This window comes from Brachypodium distachyon, chromosome 3 (genome assembly GCF_000005505.3).
Source record: "Brachypodium distachyon strain Bd21 chromosome 3, Brachypodium_distachyon_v3.0, whole genome shotgun sequence".
In the NCBI taxonomy this organism is placed as follows: Eukaryota; Viridiplantae; Streptophyta; class Magnoliopsida; order Poales; family Poaceae; genus Brachypodium; species Brachypodium distachyon.
Window position 1 is genome coordinate 14904433 of NC_016133.3, and position 24803 is coordinate 14929235.

The following is a 24803-nucleotide window of genomic DNA, read 5'->3' on the forward strand; positions in this document are numbered from 1 at the left end:
TTAGTGAAGTCAGGCAATGTAAGAACAAGACAGTTTGTCATGATGTGTTTGAGCTGTTCAAATGCTGCCTGTTGATCAAGACCCCAAGAAAAAGAGTTTTTCTTCAAAACATCATGGAGTGGTCTACAGATCTTGCCATAGCCCTGAACAAACCTTCTGTAGTAACCTGTCAGTCCTGAGTTTGGACACATTAACAGGCACAGGCCACTTGAGGATGTCCTGAATCTTGCTTGATTTAGTAGCTACTCCTTCTCCTGATATAATATGTCCCAAGTATTCCACAGTAGGGGCTGCAAAAGTACATTTGCTCATCTTTACAGATAACTGATTGTTGTGTAATATGGACAGCACAGCATGTAGATGTTCCTTGTGAGTTTCCATATCTGTGCTATAGATGAGGGCGAAATATCCGGTGAAAACCACCTCTACGGTGCAAACTGTGAAAACTCCATCGAAATTTTTTCAAAAAAATTACACGTGTTAGAAAAGTGATGTTTTATATACGTGTAAAATTTCAAGTCCAAACTCAATGGCGTCTGATAGCAGCGAAAAAAACAAATTCTGCATGAATAGTAGTTTTTCAGTGTTTGACATTATTCATTGTAAATTTCTCTTTTTAATTCCTCCCAAATGCTTTTGATTTTGAACTTAAAATTTTGCAGGTTTGTAGAACATCACACTCCCAACTATGATGTTTTTTAGATTTTTTTAAAAACATTTAAACATGGTTTTCATGAAGTTTGCACGGTTTGCACCGAATGAAGGTTTTCACCGGATACGCCGTCATGGATGAGAATGTCATCAAAAAATACCAATACAAACTTCCTTAGATGTGGAGCAAAGATGTCATTCATAAGAGCTTGAAAAGTAGCTGGAGCACTAGTTAGGCCAAATGGCATGACCAAATACTCATAATGGGCTAAGTGAGTTTTGAATGCAATTTTAGGAATGTCCTGGTCCACCATCCTAATTTGATGATATCCAGATCTCAAATCAAGTTTGAAAAGATAGTTGCACCATGAAGTTCATCAAGTAAGTCATCAATGATAGGCATTGGGAATTTGTTCTTGTTAGTGATCTTGTTGAGTTCTCTGTAATCTGTGCACAATCTCCAGCCTCCATCTTTCTTTCTGACCATGACAGCTGGTGAAGAATATGGGCTCATGCTCTGCCTTATTTCTTCATTATCCAGCATCTTGAGAATGATTTCTTCCATTGCTGCCTTTTGATAATGAGACACCCCGTATGGTCTTAAATTTGGGATGGTAGCATTAGGTTGTAACTGAATGCTATGATCACAAGGTCGTTTTGGTGGAAGTCCAGTAGGTTCTTGGAACACTTCAGCAAAAGAGTGAAGAACTTGCTCTATTTCTGGATGAATGGTGTCCTTTTGTTTGATAAGTGTATGATCTTCCACTTCTTGAACCTTGATCATGCAACCCAGTATGCATTTATTCAACTTTTTTTGTAATCTTGTTGGTCTGATAGTATGTTGCTTGCTTGAAAAAAGGTGATCAGTGAACTGAATAGATTTTCCATCCTTAGTGATATTCATAGTCCTGTTAGGAAAATCCATGCCAATATGACTAAACTTGTATAACCAATCCACCCCTAAGATGATATCATAATTTTTCAGTTCCAACACTTTGAAGGAATTACAGAATGAAATTCCTTGAATCTGATAAGCAGTCTGGTCCACTTCTGCTTCAGAAGTCAATTGGCCTCCACCAGCAACATTAACTTTCCTAGCAGGCACATTGTACATTCTGCAACCACTTTTTATAGCATAGGATTGATCCATGAAAATGTTAGTGCTGCCACTGTCCACTAGAGCCACTGCTCTTTTGCAACCAATGGAAGTTAACAAAGAGATTGTGTGAGGGCCTGGTATGCCAGAGACTGCCACTGCAGAAATCTGGAATACCTGTTCCTGGGTTTCAGTTTGGTCAGGTACTTCATTTGTTTGTTCTGCCTGGGCCAACTGTTCTGCTTGGGCTTGATCTGTAGCGTCAGCAATTGCTTCATACTCAGGTTCATCAAATTCTTCCTTCTGGAGTATGTGGACCACATTACCCACTTTACATTTGTGCTGATAATGCCAGGGACCTTTGCAGTAATAGCATTTCTTTTCAGCTCTTTCAGGTCTGGCACCATTTTTGTTTGCATTGTATTCTGAGGACCATTGGTCAGTTGGGATTGGGTATTTTTAGGAACAGGATTTTGCTGTTTGTAGTTCCGCACATAAGGCTGAGTGTATTGTTTCTTCTGAAAATGGAGGGCTTTTCTGGCTGCTGCTGCCTTCTCTTTCACTCTGCTAAACCAGTAACTATCCAAAATACCCATTGGTTTGTGTGCTATCACATCATACTTGATTTCATCTCGAAGACCACTAATGAAACAGCTCATAAGAAAATTCTCCCTGAGGTAATTGTGATCTCTTCTGACCAACTGAACACACTCTTCAAACTTATCAATGTATGCATTGATAGTCATGGTCCCTTGCTTCATATTTGTAACATTTCTACTGCATCATGAGCACTTTCAGTAGAAAATCTCCTTTTAAGAAAATCACATAACTGCATCCAAGACATCATTTGCCAGGGAATGCCACATTTTCCAGCCAAGTAGCAGCTCTTCCCTGACAGTGTGTTGATGCTAAGTTTACCCACTGTTCAAAAGGTGTCCCAGTAGCTTCAAAGAATCTCTCATAGGATTTCAACCAATTGAGGCAATCATCTCCATTAAACAGTGGTATTTCTAATCGAGGACCTTTCAGAACAGCTTCAGCATATCCATGTTGGGTATGTGTGTGATTCAGATACATATGCCTTTGTTGATCATAAAGATTCACTCCAGGGTTCATGTAGAAATAGCCCATGGGTTGTTGGAAATGGCCAAAATGGGGTCCTGGTGGATGATAAGGATGGAAATTGGTTTCTAGGATCTGGGTGTGGTGGTGTGGGTGTTGTGTTTTAGGAATATGAGTATGTTGGTGAAGCAAAGTTTGGGTATGGTTCTGTGGCTGGTTCAATGGAATTTGGTAGGCAGTATGGTGGGATGGTTGGTAAGGATTGAAAAGTTGTCTGTTTTCTCCTTCAGGATTTGGAGTGCGGGAAGCTCTGGGAGTTGGGGGTGGGTGTGGATTAGGGGCTGGGTTGGGATGTGGGTTTGGGTTGGGGTTTGGATTGGGGTTTGGGTTTGGATCAACATCATGAATCTCAAGATTGATATGTTCACCACTATGAGGGATATGCAGAGGATTACCAGACGATCTGTTGCCAGTCGAAGGTCCAACATCTTCAACTGCAGGTCTTTTTCCCATAGAGAGGAGCATCTGCTTGATTTCTGCTATTTCTCCCCTGAGGCCCTGAAGATCATGAAGCTCCTCGTGGATCTCCAAGATCTCGGCACGGTAATCCATGGCATCACCATCGTGGGATCTGGTACCGATAGGCATGGTTCGTGGCTCTGTCTCCAACAGTCTACCGCCTCCTTTCGCCGCCGGTCTATCGCTGCCACGCGCCACCGTTACTCACTCTTTCGCCGCCGTCTACCACCGCCAACGCCAACTGTTGTGCAAATCCAAGGATTGGACTGCGCTCTGATGCCTTTGTCAAGACCCGGGCTCGATTTGCTCGATCCAGGATACGAACTCAGCGAATTTGGTGGAGAATTGGGGGTAAAGCCGAGAGACGGCTGGGTGAGGAACGAGGAAACCCTAGCTACGAGCTAACTAAGATAGACAACTAGATAGGTTTTCTCTTTCTTGCCTTCATTCCTCCAGAGCATCGGGTTATAAACATCCCGAGCTGGAACAGAGTTACAGCGAGGTAGTTCAGAGTTTAACCGAACAGAACAACAGTTTTAACTGAAAGAAACGAAAATGGTAAAACAGATACAGTAAAGCCTGTAGTAAACCTGACAAGGTGTCTGAGCCGTCCATCTTCACTTAAGTCGCCAGGGTCAACCTGGATCGTTGGATAACTGACGAACCGGTATGCTCAACATTGACACCCACGATGTTCTTCAGGTCCTGACATGCAGTTCCTGTCCTTGAGAGAGAATGTGGTACAGTTCCTCTTTTGGTGTTTGATGGCTCTGTTTTCTTGAGCAGAGGTCGATATTGATTTCAACCCATTTAGGAAACCGAGTAGTATCCTGACAATGGGAGAGATGTCCCGTCTGGCAGAGATCAGCTCAAGACTCGGGAGAAGAGGGGAGAAACAAGAATCAAGAAGGGAGGATAATTAGTCGCAAAAAAATATGGACCAACAAAAGTTAAATAATTTGCAACAAATGTTGATGATGTGGGCAGCATATTTATTTTTGATTGCAACAAATTGTTTAAGCTAATGCAACATGCCTTCATCTATGAAGTAAAAACATTTGCCTTATGCAACAAAACTGAGAAGCCATGCATCGTATCTCTGTGGACCAGTACCTGTATGCAGCATCTCGTTGCACAAACACCAACATCTTGCTGCAACAAAATTTACAAAGTTGGCTCGAAACAAGAACCACGTCCTATCCCACTGCTGCCTAGTTTGATCAGCTCAAGCTCCACATGTGGAACTGTGGAAGCAACCTTCTTGATGCTAACACAAAATTAGCATTGCATGAAAGCCTCCTCACACATCACATTGCCTCTCTAATTCGGAAGAGATGGAGAGGCATAGATTTATATACTACTCCCTCCGTTTCATAATTCTTGTGGCTGTTTTAGTTCAATTTTGTATTAAAACAGCGATAAGAATTATGGGATGGAGGGAGTAGTTCTCTTTCAACTTGTTTGTTTTTTCCAATATTGGGCACGTCGCTCAACATGACTCCATTTTTTATCTGTAGCAGACTACTCAAATGCTTGATTGCTTGTAACAAAGCACATTGCTGTACTTTGAGCACTATCTGGTTTTTATTGGATTAATTAAATTGATGGTTTCTTTTCTTGTAGTTTCTGGTTGTGCAAACATAAATGGTTGGAAGAATAATAATACGTACATCTGTTCTTCACTTTTCTCTCCAAGATACTAGTTCTAATGACACAAATGGTTAGAAGAACAGTAATGATCAATGTTCATTCTCCCTTTCTAGTCCATGCGGAAAATTTGTACATGACCTACTTAGTTGTTTGTAATACCTGATTATCTAGGAATTGTCCAAAAGTTGGGTCATCGCAATGGCAATTTCAGAAAAGCGAGAGCAGGTGACATCTTTTTGTGCGTAGTACCTACTGAGATACAGCTTAGAATTTTGCAAAAAATTCTATGAAACACTTGCAAGTCAAATCTTAAGAAAACCTTCAGAAACAAGACAACACATGTTCAGAACCACAGTAAAACAAATTTGAAACGTACTACGTGAGGCTTCTACAAAACAAGTTATGTTTAGTGCTGCCTGCTCTCAGGACTGAATCACAAGCAATGATAGCCAGCCTCGGAGTTGATCATACATAGCACACGAGACTGAATCAACAGCCACGGTTGCGGAGGCGGTAGAGAACCCCGTGCATGGATGGCCTCTCCTGCGGTTCCCTGACGGTGCAATCCACGCCCAGCTTGAACATGGCGGCCATCTCCTTCAGGTATCGTGCACGATGTGGGATGGCCATATCAACAACGACACTGAAATCTTCAGTGTTTCCCATCAGGCGGTTGCAATGTCTCCCTGCCCAGGCTGCCAAGTGGCCATCCGTAGTGGCTTCGTTGGCCACCCGCCCGGTCACGAGCTCCAACAGCACCACACCAATGCTGTACACGTCAACCTTGGTGGTGGCCCCAATAATGGTTAGATATTCTGCAGCAATTAAGTTGATTTATCCGTATATGCACTTAAAATACTTTGTTGAGTTTTGTAATTAGGTGGACAAGTATGTTGACGATCCATCTTACCTGGAGCCGTGTAGCCGAACATGTTGCTAGCAGCGAGCTCCCAGATTTGCACCGGCTGGTCAGCTCGGACCCGAGCAAGATCAAGGCCAGCGATCTTGGGCTTGAGGCTAGCGTCAAGCAAGATATTGGTAGAGTTAACATTGTGGTGCACAATGGGGTGGTCACGTCCATAGTGCAAGAAGCAGAGCCCTTCGGCGGCACCATCAGCGATGGCCCGCCTCTTCGACCAGTCTAGCACCCCCTGTGCAGCCAGCTGGGGGAGATCAGCATGCAGCCACTGGTGGAGGCTGCCATTCTCCTTGTGGTCATAGACGAGCAGGACGAAGTTTTCCCTCAGAATGTGACCTGCAAGACTGATGATGTTGTCGTGGCTAATGCTGTCCAGCAAGTTCACCTCCGACTGCCAGCGGTCGTTGAGGCTAACATCCACTGTGCTTCCACTCTTGATCTGCAGCTTCTTCACGACCACCGCCCTGGATGTGTCCTGCTCAACTCGGCATGTTACCGATGTCCAGGTGCCACCATCGATGCTGCTGATGACATCACCATCACCAAGGTTGTTAAGTATATCTTGCTCATTGTAAATCACAGGGCCACCACCGCTTCCATTGCCGAGCCCGAAGCATGCACAGAATGAGAAATTACGTCCTGGATTCATCGTCAGTACCTGCACCACCACGCCACTAATAGCGATAACCTGCAACATAAAGATGTTTGTGTCAATGTGCAATTACTTGCATGCGTAACAGACGATTAGCCTTGCGCCGAAATGTTCAAGTACAAATAATAAGAAAATATGTAGATAAAGAGGAGAAAAGGGGGTCTCTTCTGGCCATGGATGTCAAAACCTAACAAATCGATGACAAACAGATCGCCACAACGGTAGGAATATTTCTTAAAAAAAAATTCAAAAAGGTGGGAACTCTGCATCGATTGATGCACATAGCTAACAATGACACAATGGATAATATTCTAAACAAAACGAGCAAGAGAACACTAGAGAAATTGATGATCAATAGTTTCATCTTGCCCACAAAACTGAAAATGTTCTCTCCTTTCCAGCTTGTTCACAACAGCTTATCTATGGTTAAGTGCTATTACTCACCGCTAGCCACTTAAGGGAAGCTTGATTTGCATATAAACATTTCTCATTTTCAAAGCTTTATAGAACGAATTCACTGAGAAAATAATGATATTATTTGTTTCAAGAAAAAAAAACCGTTATTATTAAGAGTTCACTTCACTGAATCTCTACTACCTGACAGAAAAACATCAGCACGTTTATGCTTAACTGGCTCCCACTGTCCCACATATGTAAGGTATCCCCCAGAGAGTTCTCCTAAACTAGATAATATCACAGCCTACATTAAATACTTTAGCTACAGAAATGTTCTGCTAAAGAAAATATTGTACTCCCTCCGTTCCATAATTTTGGTTTCAAATTTGCCCAAAAATGGATGTATCTATTCCTAAAAAGCGTCTAGATACATGTAATAATTCGACAAGAATTATGGGACAGAGGGAGTACAGTCTAGGAAAAGACATGCATAAAAGGCCATCCTTAAGACATCAATCCTCCTGAAATATAGTGCCATCCCCATTTCTAACTACCTCTTACAGTACTTGTAAAACTCATCATTAATCTGCATCAGCCCAGTCCAAAACTGTGAATCGTGTAACTGACTCACGTTTGTGTGAGGGGAATTGATTTCAATATATTCTTATGTTTTCTTAAAAAAAAACTGTGAATCTCCACTCTTGTGCTTAAGACCGTACGCTGGTTCTTGAAATATTTGTCTAATAAAACTTGTTGCCAAATACCATTCTCTGTTTCTAATGTCCATAACCACTTCGGTAACTAACCTTTATTCATAACCTCCAGATCTAAAATCCAAAACCCCCTGTTATTTACGGTAAAAATGAAAGGCCAGCAAACTGATACTTTCTCGCATTCTGGTTTTCCTGCCAAGTAAACAAGCCCTAAGAAAGTAACAAAAAAAATCCTGACGCCAACCGGTAAACTGTAGGAAGACATCATATGCAAACTATACAAGGGCATGTTACTTAGGCCTGATTTGACTGTTTTCAGTGGCATTCCAGGAAAGCAGAATTCCTAATTCTAATCCCATCACAGGGATACCCAGATATTTCATAGCAAGGGACCCAGTGTCATATGTGAAAATATGTTTGTAAGTATCAGCTTTAGCCGTCGCGTCACCAAAGAGATACAACTCGCTTATGTGAAAATCTATTTTGTGTCCAGACATTTGCACAAAAGCACATAAAAGGCACTTTAAATTTCTGGCACTCAACAGATCAACCTGAAGCATGAAAATCGTATCATTTGCATACTGGATCATATTGGAACCTCCATCGACGCAGCCAACAAAGCCCATCTAATTAAAACTTCTACTTTTGCACTATCGAAAGAACCACAAGAGAACCTGCAGCAAGATCGAAAAGGAGAGGAGACAAAGAATCATTTTCTCTCAACCCTTCAGAAGTTTTGAAATAGTATAATTCACCTTAGGTTGTAACTAGGAATCCAGAGGAGTTAACTAGAAGAGCTAATCTCAATTGAATAGCATTTACTCCCTCCATTCCACAATACAACATGTATAGATTTTTCTCATTTGTTCCACAATACACCTCATTTTTCTCTTGGTACCCGCACCCAGCCAATAACAACTCACATCCATTTATTATTAACCCAATATGAGTGGTCAGGCACTAGAAACTAGAGCTGTCTTGATCCAAGTGCACAAATCTATATGAGGTGTATTTTGGAATAGAGGGAGTAGCATTTTAGGGGACCAAAATAAGCAATCGGCATCACAAGCATGAACTAGTTGATATAAAATCATTAGAACTAGTAGAGACATTCCATTATCACCAGAGTTATGCAAAGCATGGTAAAGCACATAGCAACACCACCAAACTAATAAGAACAAGGTGTAGTATCAGTTCTTGATGAGTTTTTAGCAAAGCTGGGCATAAGTATTTACGTAGTAGCAGAACCAATAGTTTACTACTCCCTCCGATCGTAAATTGTTGTCGAAATATTACACGTATCTAGACACCTTTTAAGAATAGATAAGTTCATATTTGGGCAAATTTGAGACAAGAATTTAGGATCGGAGGGAGTAGAACCAAACAATAGGTAGCCCAACATCCTGAAGTTTCAAAGTTCGCAGAAGCACACATATGCAATAAAAAAATGTGTAAGAGAACCATAGTACTGGAGAAATTGTGTAACTTCCAGCAGATTACCATTAGTACATGTTCATGATTTCTAACTGAACAAATACAAAAGCAAATCTGTGAACCAGGAGATGCATATAAGCTCCTATTCCTGATAGCTAAAGCCTTGTTTTGCTTACTCATCTGAATAAAGTGTAAAGAATAGCATAAACGGAACTCTACTGCTTTGATATCAGAGAGCAGGTAATTGTAGATTCCCTTGTTAAATAAAAATATATACCTCTGTAGCAAATATTAAGGTTTCAGAAAAAAATAAAGGTTTAGAACCCCTGAAACCAGCCTGTACTGTTAAGTTAGTACTAAGATTCTAAAACGGTACTGTTGTAACTACAAGCTCATCAAGATATACTAACGCATGGCCACTAAGATTCTACTTCTACAGATATGCAGTGACGTCTGTAGAAGTAGAATCCTAGTTAAGTTAGTAGTAAGATTCAAAATCAAAATTAGAAGACTGACAAACCAATCAACTAGAGCTACATTGGAGTTAATAAACCAATGCAAGCTTTTTCTCAATGTAGGTGTTTAAATGGTTGTTATAGACTGGAGTAATTAATTGCAATCACCTCTCAAGTGTTGGTGCACAATAAAACCGCCCTACTATTAGTACTACTATATAAACATCAACAGTGTTATCCTACATTAATTGAGTGAACTTGTGATTATGCTACTTCACTGCAAACTATTTGTGGCCTTAAATGTAATTTCCTTTTATTTATTGGTTGCCTCTGTCTATGAGACCATCCGGCCTCAGTCGGCAGCGGTGGAGTCCAAAACAGAGCACATGAGTCACCAATGATCTAGGCTGTAGACTCTACAGGAACGCTGAATGCCGGGGGAGAGGTCCCTTAGAGGTACACAGGTGGTCTGAATCTGATGGTGACATCAATTTTGACAAAAGAAGAGTGTACGGGCCGACATTTTAGTTTTTCGTGGGCGCAACTCGAAACAGAGCATCGCCGCTTAATGATACGATCAGGACAGGGAGGGGACGGAACCCAAATAAGTCTCAAATTCATGGGAAGAGAGACAGACGCACAGAGCAGTGGTTAGCGTACGAGATTATTTTTAAGATTAGCCTACAGCCCTGGTTATGTAACTTGGCCATTTTAGTCAAGAAAATCAATGAGTCATGATAACTGAACATTTCATGTCCAAGTTTGGTCACTCAAGATGTCAATTTAATGATGCCTTAGAATTACTTGTCCCCCAGAAATTCAGTTAACGCTGCAAGCATACTTGTGTGAGCTTTGAGTATGTTACTAGTCAACCAAAAACCACATATGCAAATGGCAATCACAACCATTAATGTACCAAAATTAGTGTCACCAGGGAGTAGAAACCTGGTCAGGTTTTGGTCTAAATGAAATGTTCTTAAGCAGGAATCCATTAACTTAAACCCATCATTATTTCCTCGAGGACCTCAATCCAGTATTTAAGTAACACCCGGCGCCATCTTGGTGCTTTCTTCTAATACAAAAAAGCACACGTTTAGGTGTGTGTTCGAGAGGGAAAATAAAAATCCAGTATCTGAACAGAATTTGCTCACGCTATTAGATTAACAACTAGGTTTACCAGGACCTTTAGAGCTAATTAATCATGCCTGGGAATTGTTAGTTCCAAGATTCCAACTGTACCAAACATAGGCATGCACCACGTATTTTAACACCGAGGTGTGTAGAAGTAGAGTATACTAGTTAAGGTTAGAACTAAAACTCAAAATCAAAATAGAAGAAAGGTCCAATCATTCATCCTGAATATGTTCATGAATAGTGTGAATTGAAGATACAATATGGCTACATTTTGAAGCATCTGGGTTAAAAGAAATTATCTGCTCCAATACCAGCTTCGCTTGTCAATGCAGGAGGTGTGCCTAATCAAACAAACTGCCATTGATACAGTAACTGTTTAAACGGAACTGGAAAAAAAGAGAGTTTAGGAATCGACCTGAAGCTTGTTGATAGGTCTCAGAAATTAAACCAAATCTGAACGTAGGTCGACCAAGCAACCAACTTGATGGTGCCGCCACGGAATGGAGAAGGACGGCGGCGAGATGGTCGCCGCCATGGTGGTGGGTGGAGACATGACCGGCGGGGCAGCAGCACGAGGTCGGAGGCAGGAAAAGACATGGGGAGGCCAGGGACACGAGATCCGGGCCGATCTAGCAACCTAAGCAAGGGCAGCGCCGCCGCCGCTCGATCCGGTTGGTGACTTGGCGAGGAGGGGCACGGCTGCATTGGACTTGAGAGGAAAGCGACGGTCGATTATTTTACGGGAACGGAGTGCTAAAAAAACTAATTATTTTAACCACATGCGAGTCCTGCTGCACTGACGGTGGGCCGGTCGGCCAGTGGGAGAGGACGACGACACCTTGCGCTGCCAAAACCAAAACCAAAAAAGCACTTGGTGTACATATATTTCTACATGGAAATGCACCATTCACCACGACACGCGTGGCTGCCATCGATATAATATATTTTGAGCGCGTCATTGTTTTAGTCGCGTGTGTCACCAACTCGTGAGACGGTGGGCAGTAGCAGAGTACGGGGAAGGGGTTCGCTAGCTCCGATCGAAATCTAATTATGGTGGTTCTATCAATTTGAACAAGGGTGTGGAGCGCACAATGAAGCTCATACGTAGGTTGATCAAAACGTTAAAATCAACCTAATGGTGGTATCAAAACGCTAGCTAAAATCAACCTACGTATGAGCTTGAGCTTATTCCCGTGCTCCCGGCCGGAGTACGTTGATAACGACCACTCCGCTTCGAACTCAAATTCTCGTCTTGCTTTGCTCCACCCTCACAAGAAAGTATGAGTAAGCAAGGAGCGCTGGTGGGATATACATACCTATATAAAGTTACATGGACGCGTCCTCCTGCGAGTGCGACGCCCGGCATCTATATGTCATCGGCGTGACGCGCTGCCGATCGGACGGCTGGCCGTTTGGCAAGCCAATTCAGCTAGCGTATCCCCTGAATCTCCACGACGCGGTCCTGTGGCAGAGACAAAGGTGATCGAGGGGGAGGCCCGAGGCCGTCTCTCTTCCTCTCGAGGTTAGCAGGACCCAACCGTCTTACGCCTTTTCTGTATGTTTGGAAGATGCTGTTATGCTCAGTAAAGCGAGCATTGAGAAAAGGGGAGGGGAGGTGGACGCGAGCAGAGACAAACTAGGCTTACATCTTTTGGCTTGCCTGTGGGTTGACATGGCCGGGGAAATCGACGTCGATCCCGCACGACGCCGGCGCCCGCGCCGGAAATCCATGCACATGCACGGTGGCGGGCTGTGATCGAAGGTCCGTTAGGCCTTGTTTGGCATTAGTATTTTTCTATTGTTTTTAGAATATCATCCTTTTCAAATAAAAAACCAGAAACTTCAAATACTAGTGTTTTTCATACTAGTGTTTTTGGGTGGAATAGTTTTGAGAAACATCTCATTTTCTTATATCAGTTAAAAACATTTTTCATACTAGTGTTTTTGGGTGGAATAGTTTTTTAAAACTTTTGGGTGAACACACAGGGGGAGCTATTGGTGCACCGGCATTAGGGTAAAAAAAAATATAGTGTTAATTTTACCTAATTTTTTTTGAGAGGAATTTTACCTAATTTTTAATGCTACACTAGTGATTAGCAGTAGCAATGCACCAGGTTCAACGATTTTCGGTTGAAGTTGCATATACTTTCGTGTGAATGACAAAATTGTGCACCCGGATATATTTTTTTCTCTATCTCTGCCCTGGGTGAACACCCAAACCGTTCAAATACCAACACCACTAGTGATTAAAAAATAGTAAATTTCACAAAACCACAAATTTTTGTGGCAGTCGTGTCGTTGAACCACAGTTAACGGAAAACCGTCCGCAGAACCTCACTTAATTTTTGAGTCAAGTTAAGTTAGCCCGAAAGCGAGTGGTTTGATGGTTTTGGTTGATTTCTTACGAGTGAGGCCCACATGTCGGACGTCACTTCTGCCCCAATCCGACCCATCGGCCCGCAGTTAAACCCCCCGGCCCCTTCTCACTTCACTCCTGCAAGTTTCCAGGGCCGACGTGGCGTCTGAAGGGTGGACCCCACCGGTAATAAAAAAAAACAAGCAAAATCGGCAAACCACCCAGTTTTGGGCTGACTGGGACAACTTGAATAAAAAAAAGTGCGGTTATGGTGGCTAACCACAGGCCGGTTCGGTTCTCTTTGAATCTAAGGTTGGACCTACATTTCAGTTTCATGACCTGCACGACGCGAAACAGGGCATTGCCGACGATGCAAGACTGCATGCAACGAGGAAAGAATAGGGATTGGCTGTAATACGAACCAAATTAAACAATTTAGCTTGGCCGTAGGTCCTACAATACAGACGTGGTAGAGCGTGCGAAGGCCGCCCAAGCTAGGGCCCGGGGAGAAGGTCGTCATGTGGAACACCTCCCGCAGCGGTGCACCTCGATCTGGGCCGTTCGTTCTTGTGCGTGCCGGCAAAGGGGAAGATGACGTGGCACTGTGGTACTGAACTGAACTCACCGTCTGGGTTGCGTGAGAAGTATCTACGGCGGCCGCCTCCAAGCTCCACGCATGGCCGCACCAGCTCCAGCCTCTGCATGCTACCGTGCCTCTGCTTCCCGTTCTCCACCGATATATGCGAGCAATATAAAAGGAGTCAGGAGTGCAACCGATGAGTTCTTCTACTATCCCTTAATTTCTACTGCCACCAGGCCACCAGTCATCCGGCGTTGATGCTCTGTTTCGCTGCTCGCCTGTCAAAATTGATGCTACCATTGGATTCAGAGCACCTTTTTACCCCCAAGCTAGAGAGACCTCTTCCCCGGCCTCCATGGATCGCCGGCGGCACTTCCGTACCACGGTGGCACGTTGTCGTAATGTCCTCGATCCCCTTTGGCACGCACAACGGCAGCACAAGAACGAATCCTGTGCAACGAGTCCCAAGCGGTGCACCGCTGCGGTAATGCACATGACCACATGAGACGTTCTCCACCTTGCATGGCACACCCACCCTGCTCCATCACGTTCTACTGTTGGACCCCCACCCAAGCTAAAATGCTTAATTTTGTGTTCCAGGCCACGGGTGGAACCTACGGGCGAATTAATATTACTTCCAATCATAAATAAACATTTAACCTAAATACCCATTGATTTTTTTTAATGCAAGCACATTGGAAATTAATAGATTCTCACTATGCGCTGATGCGTGACTCGATCGAACTTTGGACCAAGAACTATGAAATATGGGATCCCTGTGGATGCCAGCTGGGATATGGGATTTTTTACTGTGCGCTGATACGCGCTGACATCTCAGTAAGCTGGACATTATGCTCGACAATCCCTGCTGGCTAGCTGCTGCAAACATCAATCCATCCCTGCTGCCTGCTGGCTGCTGCAGCTGCAGACTGGATTAGGAAGGCGGAATATGCAGGCTGCAGTGTCCCAAATTTTAGTTTAATTAGGTCGGACTTGGGTCTCCGTCGCCCTCTGTTGGGTCACGAGTTAAACTGGAATGTTTGGACCTCGTCCCCGGCCGCGCGCCAGGTACCGTGCATGAGGTATGGATCACTACAACGAAGCAGAGACGCCAAATTAATCGGACAGCACGCCCGTGCGACGGAGCGAGCCACTGCTTTTAGAGAAAGTTCATCTGATCTGGATTCAGCCGACGACGCGCCTGGCCTACTGACGCGAACTGACTGTTCACAAGTTCCGAGGGGGATGCTAGCTAGTCCCACATGGGCAGGAATGTACCGTACCAGTGCAAATGTCCACTAAACAACTCGGCTTGTGCTTTTCTTTGTAGTCTGACACTTGTTGCTGATATGTTTGGATTATTTTGCTGCAGGTCGTTTGTCTGGTGTTATCGGCGCGGACCCCCAACACCAGCCGATCCATATTCTTTGCTGCAGCTACTAGCTTCAGGGGTCAGGCGCTGGAGAAGAAATAATACGTCCATTTACTTTGCCCCTTTCTGTTCTTCACTTTTTCTCTCCAAGATACTAGTTGTACTGACACAAATGGTTAGAAGATCAATCTTCATTCTCCCTTCCTAGTCCAAGTGGAAAATTTATTCATGACCTAGTTAGTTGTTTGTACTACCTGATTACCTAGGGAATGGTCCAAAATTTGTATCAAGGTGAAAGGCCTAAGCCGACAGATACAAACGAAACCAGTCCACAACAGAAAGAAAAGAAACACAAGAGGGAGAAAAGTCCCTAACAGAAAAACTCCTACTCTCAGAACAAACCCACAGTCATCCACCTAAATTTTGGATCTTACTGTGATACGGTTCTCGCAATGGCAATCTCAGAAATGCTAAAGCAGGTGATCATTTTCTGTGCGTGGCATCTACTTATCTATACTAAAGTTCAGAAAATTTTGCACTGAGAAGCACTGTTGAGTCAAATCTTGGGAAACAAGATGACGCACCTTCAAGATCACAACAAAAGATAGTTGAAACATACGTGAGGCTTCCACAAAACAAGTTAAGTTTATTGTTGCCCGTTCTCACGACTGAATCACAATTCACAACCAGTAATACTCAACCTGCGAGTTCACATCAGCAGTAGATACATGGCAGGCGTCGGCGAGACTGAATCAACGGCCAAGGTTGCGGAGGCGGTAGAGAACCTCACGCATGGAAGGCCTCTCCTGCGGCTCCCTAACGGTGCAATCCACGCCCAGGTTGAACATGGCAGCCATCTCATTGAAGTATCGTGCTTGATCTCGGATGGCGATGTCACAGGCGGTCGCAATGCCTCCCTGCCCAGGTTGCCAGGTGGGGGTGGCCATCCACGGTATCTTCATACTCGTAGTCGTAGGCCACCCGCCCAGTGATGAGCTCCAGCAGCACCACACCGAAGCTATACACATCGATCTTGGCGTACACCACAGTTTCATATTCTGCAGCAATAAAATTGATCCATGTAACTATGCAGTTAACATGCTTTGTTCTGCTTCATAATTAGGCACACGGACAATTTAGTACTCAGTATGTTGTAGATCGAGTCTCACCTGGAGCCGTCAAGCCGAACATGTTTAGAACAGTGGGCTCGCAGACTGGCACCGGCTGGTCAGGTCCGGCAAGGCTGACCCGAGCAAGATCGAGGCCAGCGATCTTGGGCTTGAGGCTAGCGTCAAGCAAGATGCTGCCGGAGTTGATGTTGTGGTGCACGATGGGGTTGTTGCGTGCGCGTCCGTGGTGCAGGGAGCAGAGCCCTTTGGCGCCGCCGATGGCAATGACGCGCCTCGTCTGCCAGCCCAGCACCCCCTGTGCAGCCAGCTGGGTGGGATCAGGGTGCAGCCACTGGTAGAGGCTGCCATTCTCCTTGTGGTCAAGGACGAGCAGGATGTAGTCGTCCCTCGGAATGGAACCTGCAAGACTGATGATGTTGTCATGGCTAATGCTGTCCAGCAAGTTCACCTCCGACTGCCAACGGTCGTTGAGGCTAGCATCCACTGCTCCACTAGCGTTCTGCAGCTTCTTCACCGCCCTGGATGTGTCCTGCAGCTGAACTCGGTACAATTCAGACGTCCAGGTGCCACCATCGATGCTGCTGATGACATCACCATCACCAAGGTTGTTACGTATATCTTGCTCATTGTAAATCACAGGGCCACCACCGCTTCCATTGCCTAGCCCGAAGCATGCACGGAACGAGAAATGACGTCCTGGATTCATCTTCAGAACCTGCACCTCCACGCCACTAATACCGATAACCTGCAACATGAAGATGCTCGTGTCAATGTGCAATCACTTGCTTGCGGAACAGAAGTCGATTAACCTTCAAGTACAAGTAATTTAGGAAATGTAGATAGAATGGAGAGAAGGGGTCTCTTCCAGCCATGGCGAACACAACCACAGCCATAGATCAATGATCCTTGATATCTAGGTACAGGGGCAGTGGGGCACCACATGATTGATTTTAAATGCACATGACTTGTAACTAGCTATCCAGAGGAGTCAATTAGCAGAGCTAATCTCAATCCAATAGTGTCTACCATTTAGGGGACCAAAATAAGCATCACAAGCACACATATGGTAAAGCACATATATAGCAACACCACCAAATTAATGAGAACAAGTGCAGAACCAGCCCAACATCCTGAAGTTTCTAAGCTCAGACAAGCACACATATGCGCTAATAAGTACTCCCTCCTTTCCATACATAACTCTTGTCGTGGTTTTATTCCAAATTTTAACTAAAACCACGACAAAAATTATGAAATGGAGGGAGCATATGTAAGTGGTGCATAGCTATCCACTCAAGCTCTCATTCTCTGAACCGAGAAATACACTTGAGCTCCTGTTCTCTGAACCGCGAAATACACTCTGAAGCTCCTATTACTGATAGCATAAAGCTGATGCGACGGTTGCGTTGTGGTCTGGATAGATGACTTGTTTGCCTACGTATCTGAATATAGTGCAAAGAATAGCATAGACTGAAACTTGACTAATTTGGGATCAGACAACAGGTAAGTGTAGGTACTTCTGGAGCAGATATTCAGGTTCCTGGAAACCAGCCTTGAGACTATCCACAAGGGCAAAATTTCAGCATGAGTTCCTTAGCCATTTTAGTACAGAAAATCAATGGGACATGATAAAAGAAATGTTCCATGATGAAGCTTGATCACCCAAGAAGTCAATTCAATCATGCTGCAGAATCGGCTTTTCCATAATTTCAGTTAACTGAACCGTGATAAGCATACGTATGTGAGCTTTTAGTAGTGCTGCCATTGATCGACCAGATCAACATATGCACACATGGGAATCGCAACCATTAATGAAGCTATATGGCTACCAAAGTTAGTGACAGCAGGGAGCAGAAACTAAGTGTGGTTTTGTCAGAAATGTAGCTAGACTGACGTATCTCGCTCACGGTGATCATCATGCGCCAATCCACGGGCGCGTCCGCAGACCGTCGCGCCCGCGGCCGCCGCAGCTTCTTCAGCACCTTGATGTACGCTAGCTTGCGCGCCACCACGTCCACCTTGAACGCCACCACCATCGAACGCCAAGCCCCTATCTACCGTCCGACCCCCTTTGCTGTCCCTGTCGAACGCCTCCCACATCTCTTCCTCCTCGAAAGCTTCTGACGCCGGCGTGGTAGTTCCTCCTGCGAGGGGAAATGGAGACGCTACTACAGACAGTGCACCAGATCGGCAGTAGGTTCCCTCAAAAAAGAAAGAAAGATCGGCAGTAGGAGTACAAGACCCAAATGCCACTGCTCGTGCTCTCACACCCGTCTCCGCGTCTCAAGTTTTGTGCAAAGCATCCGCGCCGTCTGATTGCTCGCCGTGGGCCTATCGCGACATCGCGTCCGTCCGTCTAGACGCCATCCCATTGTCCTTCCATTTTTACACTCAATCGATCAATCGACCCCACCCCGATTCGATCACCAGCCCGCTAGAAACCAAACAAGACCAACTGCTGTCGCTAATTTACCTTCTGAGCGACTAGCTTGCCATTGGAAGTTGTCCAATCAAAGCAAGCCCCCTTCCCTTCCACGCAGCGGACAGTTTTTTGGGAGTCGTGACCAAGTGTGTGAGCTGAGCTAGAACTTACAAGGAGCGGTAGTCCCAGCCTGTCGTTTGTACGATGAATTTCACCAGAGTGACTCGCGTGCGCAACACTAACAGCGCTTGGCTGGATTGTCCTTTGTGCTTTGTTGCATGCAGTGGCGGTGCTAGAGAAAATTGGACGAAATGCAGCCCATTAAATTAAGGAAAAGATGGGAAAACAAAAACAAGTTACACGTAGAAAAGCAACGGGAGAAGAGGATCTTCGTACGTGCTGATCGATCGGTCGCTCCGTGCTGGACAAAAGCACCATGTCCATGTTTCGTTAAATCTAGCCTCTCTTCCCGGTATCTATTGTTTGGGCACCGCCGCCGGCGGGGTTCATCGGACGTGCCATATCATTCTGAATCCTTTTTAATTTTTACAGGATGTCGTCCTGAACCTTTATTTTTTCTACATGATGTCATCCTCAACTCTTTCGGGCATGATGCATGGGTCATAGTGTGGTTCAGTCTACCGCAATGGCAATTTAATGAAAAACTAAAGCGGATGATTTTCGGGCTTTGGCTTTGTTTTCTTTCGTTGAAGGCGGGGACTTTGTCGGGAAAAGGTTCTACGCATGACAACTCATGCCTGTTGCGGCCGGTCCGGAGGCGGTGATGTGAATGTGATGATGGCACATGCAACTTCAATGACAAGTGTAAGCATCATGCCCGAATTCGGTCTTAGGTTGGACTCGTCACCATAGGACTAGTGGTAGTTCGATCTTAGGAACCAACCCATCCAGATTCAAATCCTAAACTTGACATGGGTGTTCACATTAACTGGATTTATTTCAAGATTGAACTTACGCTATTCTTGTAGTGGTAAGTGATGTACCTGTCAACAGCGAGCCCACGTGCAAAATCTCCCGTGTTTGTACTGTGTTTCTGAAGAAAAAAAATTAGGGTTTTGTGATTTCTAAATGATTGCAATGTTTAGCAACATATGGACTACACTCCGTCGCTAGTCGCTACCATCATGCCAAAAAATTTATGTGTTTGTTATATGAATTTTCTAATTTAAGAGTCTTATTTTGCATTCCGCACAGGGGCCTTAAATTCCTGATTACGGCCCTGCTTAGTTGTGAGGGCCGAAACACGTGCTATACTTGTTTTTTGGATGTCTTGTAGTTTCCAAATTTGTTTCATCATGTTTTTGAAGACGTGTCATCTTCTTTCAGACATGTTTTACATGATGCGCAGAAGTTTTGGTTCTGCGGATGTTTTATACTCCCTCCGTCTCAAAATAAGTGACGTGTAATTATTGTATGAATTCTTATACAAATCAACGTCACTTATTTTGGGATGGAGGGAGTAATACTAGATGTTGCAAAAATCTGACATGCACCTTGGTAGATTCTACTACTTATCTACTTTAGTTACTTAACCATTGCAATGAAACGGATGATAAGCGTGACCCATGACAAATTTCCGTTACTGACTAGAAAGGAGAATGAGCATTGATCATTGTTCATTTCTTCTAAGCATTTAACTGCCAGTACAACAAGTGTTTAGGAGAGAAAAGCGAAGAACAATGCGGAGCCAAGAAACTGAAAGAGAAGATCAACTCAGCTAATCCAACTAAAATCAGGAAATTAATAGAAGATGGCAAAATCTGATGGTTCATTTGTGTTCGCAATAAACCAACCAACCGAATCTCAAAGTACACCAATGTGTTTTGTTATATTGTGCAATCAAGCTAGCATTCGAGTATTTTTGCTGCAATTAATAAACCCAACAGATAGGGCGTGCAACTGCACTTTTTACATCCCGCGGGCGCACACCCGAGAAAGGAAAAAAAATCTCCGCGTTAAGCATCCATGCTCCAAAATTAGAACAGTCAACTGGTCCACGCACATGTAGTACAGTGCACGACATGCAAGCATGCGAGGTTGTGTCAACGGAATTGATATCGTGCATTTAATTTTGTTTCCAAAGTATTTCAAAAAGCAATAACTTTTGAATCAAGCGTCGAAATTACGATCCGCTTCCATGGTTGCGTTTTGCTCGACGAGATCTTCGAAACTAGACCAATCATGGGTGTGTTTCGTCAAAAAAAAAATTTGTTGAAAAGCAACTTTTTGTTAAAAGAAAGCAACTTCGGCTAATTGTTTTGCAACTTTGTCTCATTTAGTGAGAACGTTTCCCCCATGACATCAAAGACAACAATATCTCATATGCTAGCAACTTTGGTTGCATAGCAGGCAACTTTAGCTTCTCGCCAAACAATGTTCTATCATGCTTCGCAACTTTCGCTCCTCTTCTACCGAATTTCGCTTCACTATTGGCAACTTTGACTCATGTGCTCACAACTTTACTCCTCTACTGGCAACTTTGGCTTTATAAGACAAATTTTCCAACATAATAGACAAAGCCGTCTTACGAAAAATTTGCGACCAAACACGCACATGTCTGTGATGGAGTGAAAGTTGATAAATTGGAGCAACAAATGACGCTAGCATGGGAGCCAAAATTGTCAGTATGAGAGTCAAAGTTCCTAGCACGTGATCCAAAGTTGCCAATACGGAGACCAAAGTTGCTAGTATCAGAGCCAACATTACAACTTGCTGGTATGGAAGCCAAAGTTGCTACTATGAATGACAACATTGCAAATATAGAAGTCAATGTTACTAATATACTAATTTGAGAGTCAACGTTGCTACTTGTGAGTGAAACTTGCCGATGTAACAACCAAAATTGCTAATACGTGAGTCAAAGTTGCCAATATAGATGACAAAGTGCTACTATGATAGTCAAAATTGACGTTACAACAGCCAAATTGCTAGTATGTGACTTAAAGTGGTTGATATAGTAGCCAAAGTTGCTAGTTTGTGACTGAAAATTGCAGGCATATAGCAGCCAAAGCTGCTAGTATATGAGTGAAATTTGCTGGTACAACAGCAAAAGTTGATAGTATGATAGTCAAAGTTGTCGATAAAGAAACCAAAGTTGCCAGTATAGAAGAAAACGCTGCTAGTATGTGACAAAGTAGCTGATATCACACCCAAAGTTGCTAGTATGTGATTGAAAGTTGCCGGTATATGAGTGAACATTGCTGGTGTAGTAGCAAGAGTTGATAGTATGATAGTGTCGATAGAAACCAAAGTTGACAGTATAGTAGTCCGTATAGAAGCCAAAATTACTAGTATGTGACATAAAGTGGCCGATATAACAACCAAAGTTGCTAGTACGTGATTGAAAGTTGCCGGTATAGCAGCCAAAACTGCTAGCATATGAGTGAAAATTGTTGGTATAGCAGCAAAAATTGATAGTATGATAGTCACAGTTGCCGATATAAAAAACAAAATTGTCGATATAAAAAACAAAGTTGCCAGCATGTGATTGAAGGTTGCCTACATAGCTGTCAAAGTTGTTAGTATGTGAGTGAAAGTTGTGATATAGCAGCTAAAGTTGCTATTATGTGTGTCAAAGTGGTCAGTATAGAAAACAAACTTGCTAGTATGATAGTCAAAGTTGCCTGTATAAAAACCAAAGTTGCCTGTATGTGATTGACAGTTGCCGGTATAACGGCCAAAGTTGTAGTATGATAGTCAAAGTTGTTACACTAGAAAGAGTTGCTCGTAGTGGAGCAAAAGTTAACAATACATGAACCAACGTTTTCTATAGAGGAGCCTAATTCAATGGGTATGGTAAAGCGAAAGTTGTTAGCATAGGTGTGAGAGTTGCGAAAATCAGTTTAAGTTGCTTACTTTTCACAGAAAGTTGCTACCCAATAAAATTTTGTCGAAACATACTCACATGGGGTCTAGTTTTGAAGAGCTCGTCATGAGAAAATCAATGGTGAAAACGGATTAGAATTTTGACGTCTATTTTGAAAGTTATGCCTTTTTGAAAAAATTCAAAGGAAAAGGATTGACGTGATGGTATTAGTACTTCGCATGCAACCAGGTTGCATGTATGTCATTAGTTTAGCGCGGCACACGGACAGTCGATGAAGAATATGCGGAGCTTTTTCTGGCTAGTGAAAACTTTTCTTTTTAGAAGGCCTCTCGGAAACCTAGTCGAGCAAACGTTTGCTCGCTAGTCGCGTCCATTAATAAATTGGTGTCATGTTGAGTGAATTTCCGCCAAGTTCCGTATACACGTACGTGCACGCGGTGGCAGGTGCTAGTCCGGGACGACGCTGCAGCCAGCGAGTCCAGCCTTTGCATAGATGGTCATGGCGCTCTCCTGGATCAGCATCGCCCGATCCGCTCTGGATCAGAGTTCAGAGGGCAGCAGCAGCATCCGCAAATTTGAGTGTAGCGTAATTTTTGCTTCGAGTTCAAACATCGATAAAACAGGGGTCAAATTTGGTACTGCAGACTGAACGGACACTGGAAGAGAAGAGAAGAGGGCCAGTGGCACGTGCGTGGGTTCCACCGCCAGCAAAGAGCTTCGCAGGCTCGTAGCTTTATTTCTTTTTGGTACGTGTAGCCACATGCGGGAGCTTGTCTCCACTCGAAGCAACCTCTCGCGGTCTCGCCTATGTTCTATAACTACGGAGTAGTATCTTGGCACACACTTTCTTATTCATTTCCATATATCGTCCCTGAGGTGCGGCTTATTTTTTCTCCCATGGGTCCTTTTCTACCCTTCTCGTTACAGCTCGAGGACCAGGTGAAGGCTAAAGAAAAGGTTACCATATCAGAGAGCACACTTGTCTACTTCACACATTGTTAAATTCATTATTAATAAGAAAAAGAGGACAAGCACGAATGCATGGCTACGGGACACACAGTCGTCCAAAAGGTGGATGCGATGGAAATTTACCCGCTGCATGCACCTCATGTTTCCTGATGACCGAGGATGTACAGGTACGCAGGATTATGTGATGCCCAGGAGTAAGAGTACACAAACATACACGACGATGTTGTACATGTGCAAAGGGCAGGGAACCGCTGAGTCAGGTGCGGGAGTGAGGCCTACCGGTACTTAAGACAAAACTCCAGTACTAGTGTCCAGACTCCAGACCTCCAGCGCAGAGTGCAAACGCATCTGTGGGAGTCGGACACACGTCTTCGGGTTTGGTGAGCTCCCGGTGAAAACCCTTGACGATAACGTCCCAACCGGTACTACACGAGGCAGCCGACTGGAGAAGCACGAAAAAAGACGAATCCATTACTAAGGAAGACGTCGTACCAAAGAAAGAAGATGCCGTACCAAAGAAGGCTAGCCGACGAGCACGTGCCTCCAGCAATGACTTCGTTTGGCTGACAAGGAGCTCACTGCTCTCGGTAACCTCGAGCGTCTCCTCCAACTGAACTTGAATGGAAGCGGCGGAAGGCCGCGGAACCGCTGGTTTAGCTTGGACTTCGGAAGGAGCTTGGGCTCGGTCGGGCGACCCATGACTTTGAGTCGGCACACCCTCGATGGCCGACCCAGAGGTCAGCGCGCCGTATCCATAACTCCTCCTTTTGCTGGTCGGTGAGGGTGGCATAGGCCTTGATGTTGCAGATGGCGGAGGGCAGGTCCCCTCCCCCTCCCGCCCTGGTGGGAGCGGGCGAGGTGAAATTCTTCGGAGTCTCCCCGCGCCGTCCGGTCTCGAGAACCGGCCACCGACATGTCCCACCACAGCGTTAAGCGGGCTCAGCGGCAGCGACATGGGAGGAAGGTGGAGACGGCGGCGGAGGCGAGAGGCAGGGGAACATCGACGGAAGGTTTCTTCGTGGGGAAGGGAAAGGTATGCGTTTGTGCTTGCTAACGCTGGCATGGGGGTCGCACCCTGCCTTTGTGCTTGCTTTGAACTGATCTTTAGGAGTACTACCGGTACCTTGAGATGTTGGTCCAACCTACCTTCCTCGCCTCGCTGCTTGTGCACACATTTTTTTTGTCTCGGTCACTTTAGGCTTTGCCTCTGGGTGACGTGGACGGTGTGCCAAACGTCCCGCAGTGGCTCACACCAGACGCCGGCGATCCATGGGCACATCCACCCTGGCCGCCGGGGAAGAGTTCCGTACACTTAGGCCTGGTTCATTTGAACCATCCTGCTGCAACGATCAGAGGGAATAGTAGGAATTGAGTGAGACCGTTGTTCATTTTTACTTCGATCTCGTTTGATCCCCACAAATCCAAAGGAATCTATTTTGCGAAATTTCT

At 44.5% G+C, this 24803-nt stretch overlaps 2 protein-coding genes across 4 annotated transcripts; both read right to left on the bottom strand.

Moving 5' to 3' along the window:
- Nucleotides 1–5248: 5248 nt before the first annotated feature.
- LOC100825417 (receptor protein-tyrosine kinase CEPR1) lies at nucleotides 5249–11413 on the bottom strand. Of its 3 annotated transcripts, XM_024461838.1 has the most exons (4): nucleotides 11097–11413; nucleotides 8210–11022; nucleotides 5889–6585; nucleotides 5249–5793 (listed from the first exon to the last, which is right to left on the bottom strand). In XM_024461838.1, the coding sequence occupies exons 2-4, from the start codon at nucleotides 8282–8284 to the stop codon at nucleotides 5468–5470; spliced, it is 1098 nt and encodes a 365-aa protein (XP_024317606.1). In that variant the 5' UTR covers nucleotides 8285–11022; nucleotides 11097–11413; the 3' UTR covers nucleotides 5249–5467. The 3 variants fall into 3 exon arrangements, with proteins under 3 accessions (XP_024317606.1, XP_010234390.1, XP_024317605.1); XM_010236088.3 differs by lacking the exon at nucleotides 8210–11022; XM_024461837.1 differs by having other exon boundaries at nucleotides 8210–11413.
- Nucleotides 11414–15649: 4236 nt separating this feature from the next.
- On the bottom strand, nucleotides 15650–24688 carry LOC100825725 (receptor protein-tyrosine kinase CEPR1). Its single transcript, XM_024462236.1, is given in 4 exon segments — nucleotides 15650–15892; nucleotides 15894–16047; nucleotides 16159–16864; nucleotides 23868–24688. Coding segments are annotated over 3 exon segments (972 nt in total). The 5' UTR covers nucleotides 16826–16864; nucleotides 23868–24688; the 3' UTR covers nucleotides 15650–15741.
- Between the last annotated feature and the right edge of the window lie 115 nt (nucleotides 24689–24803).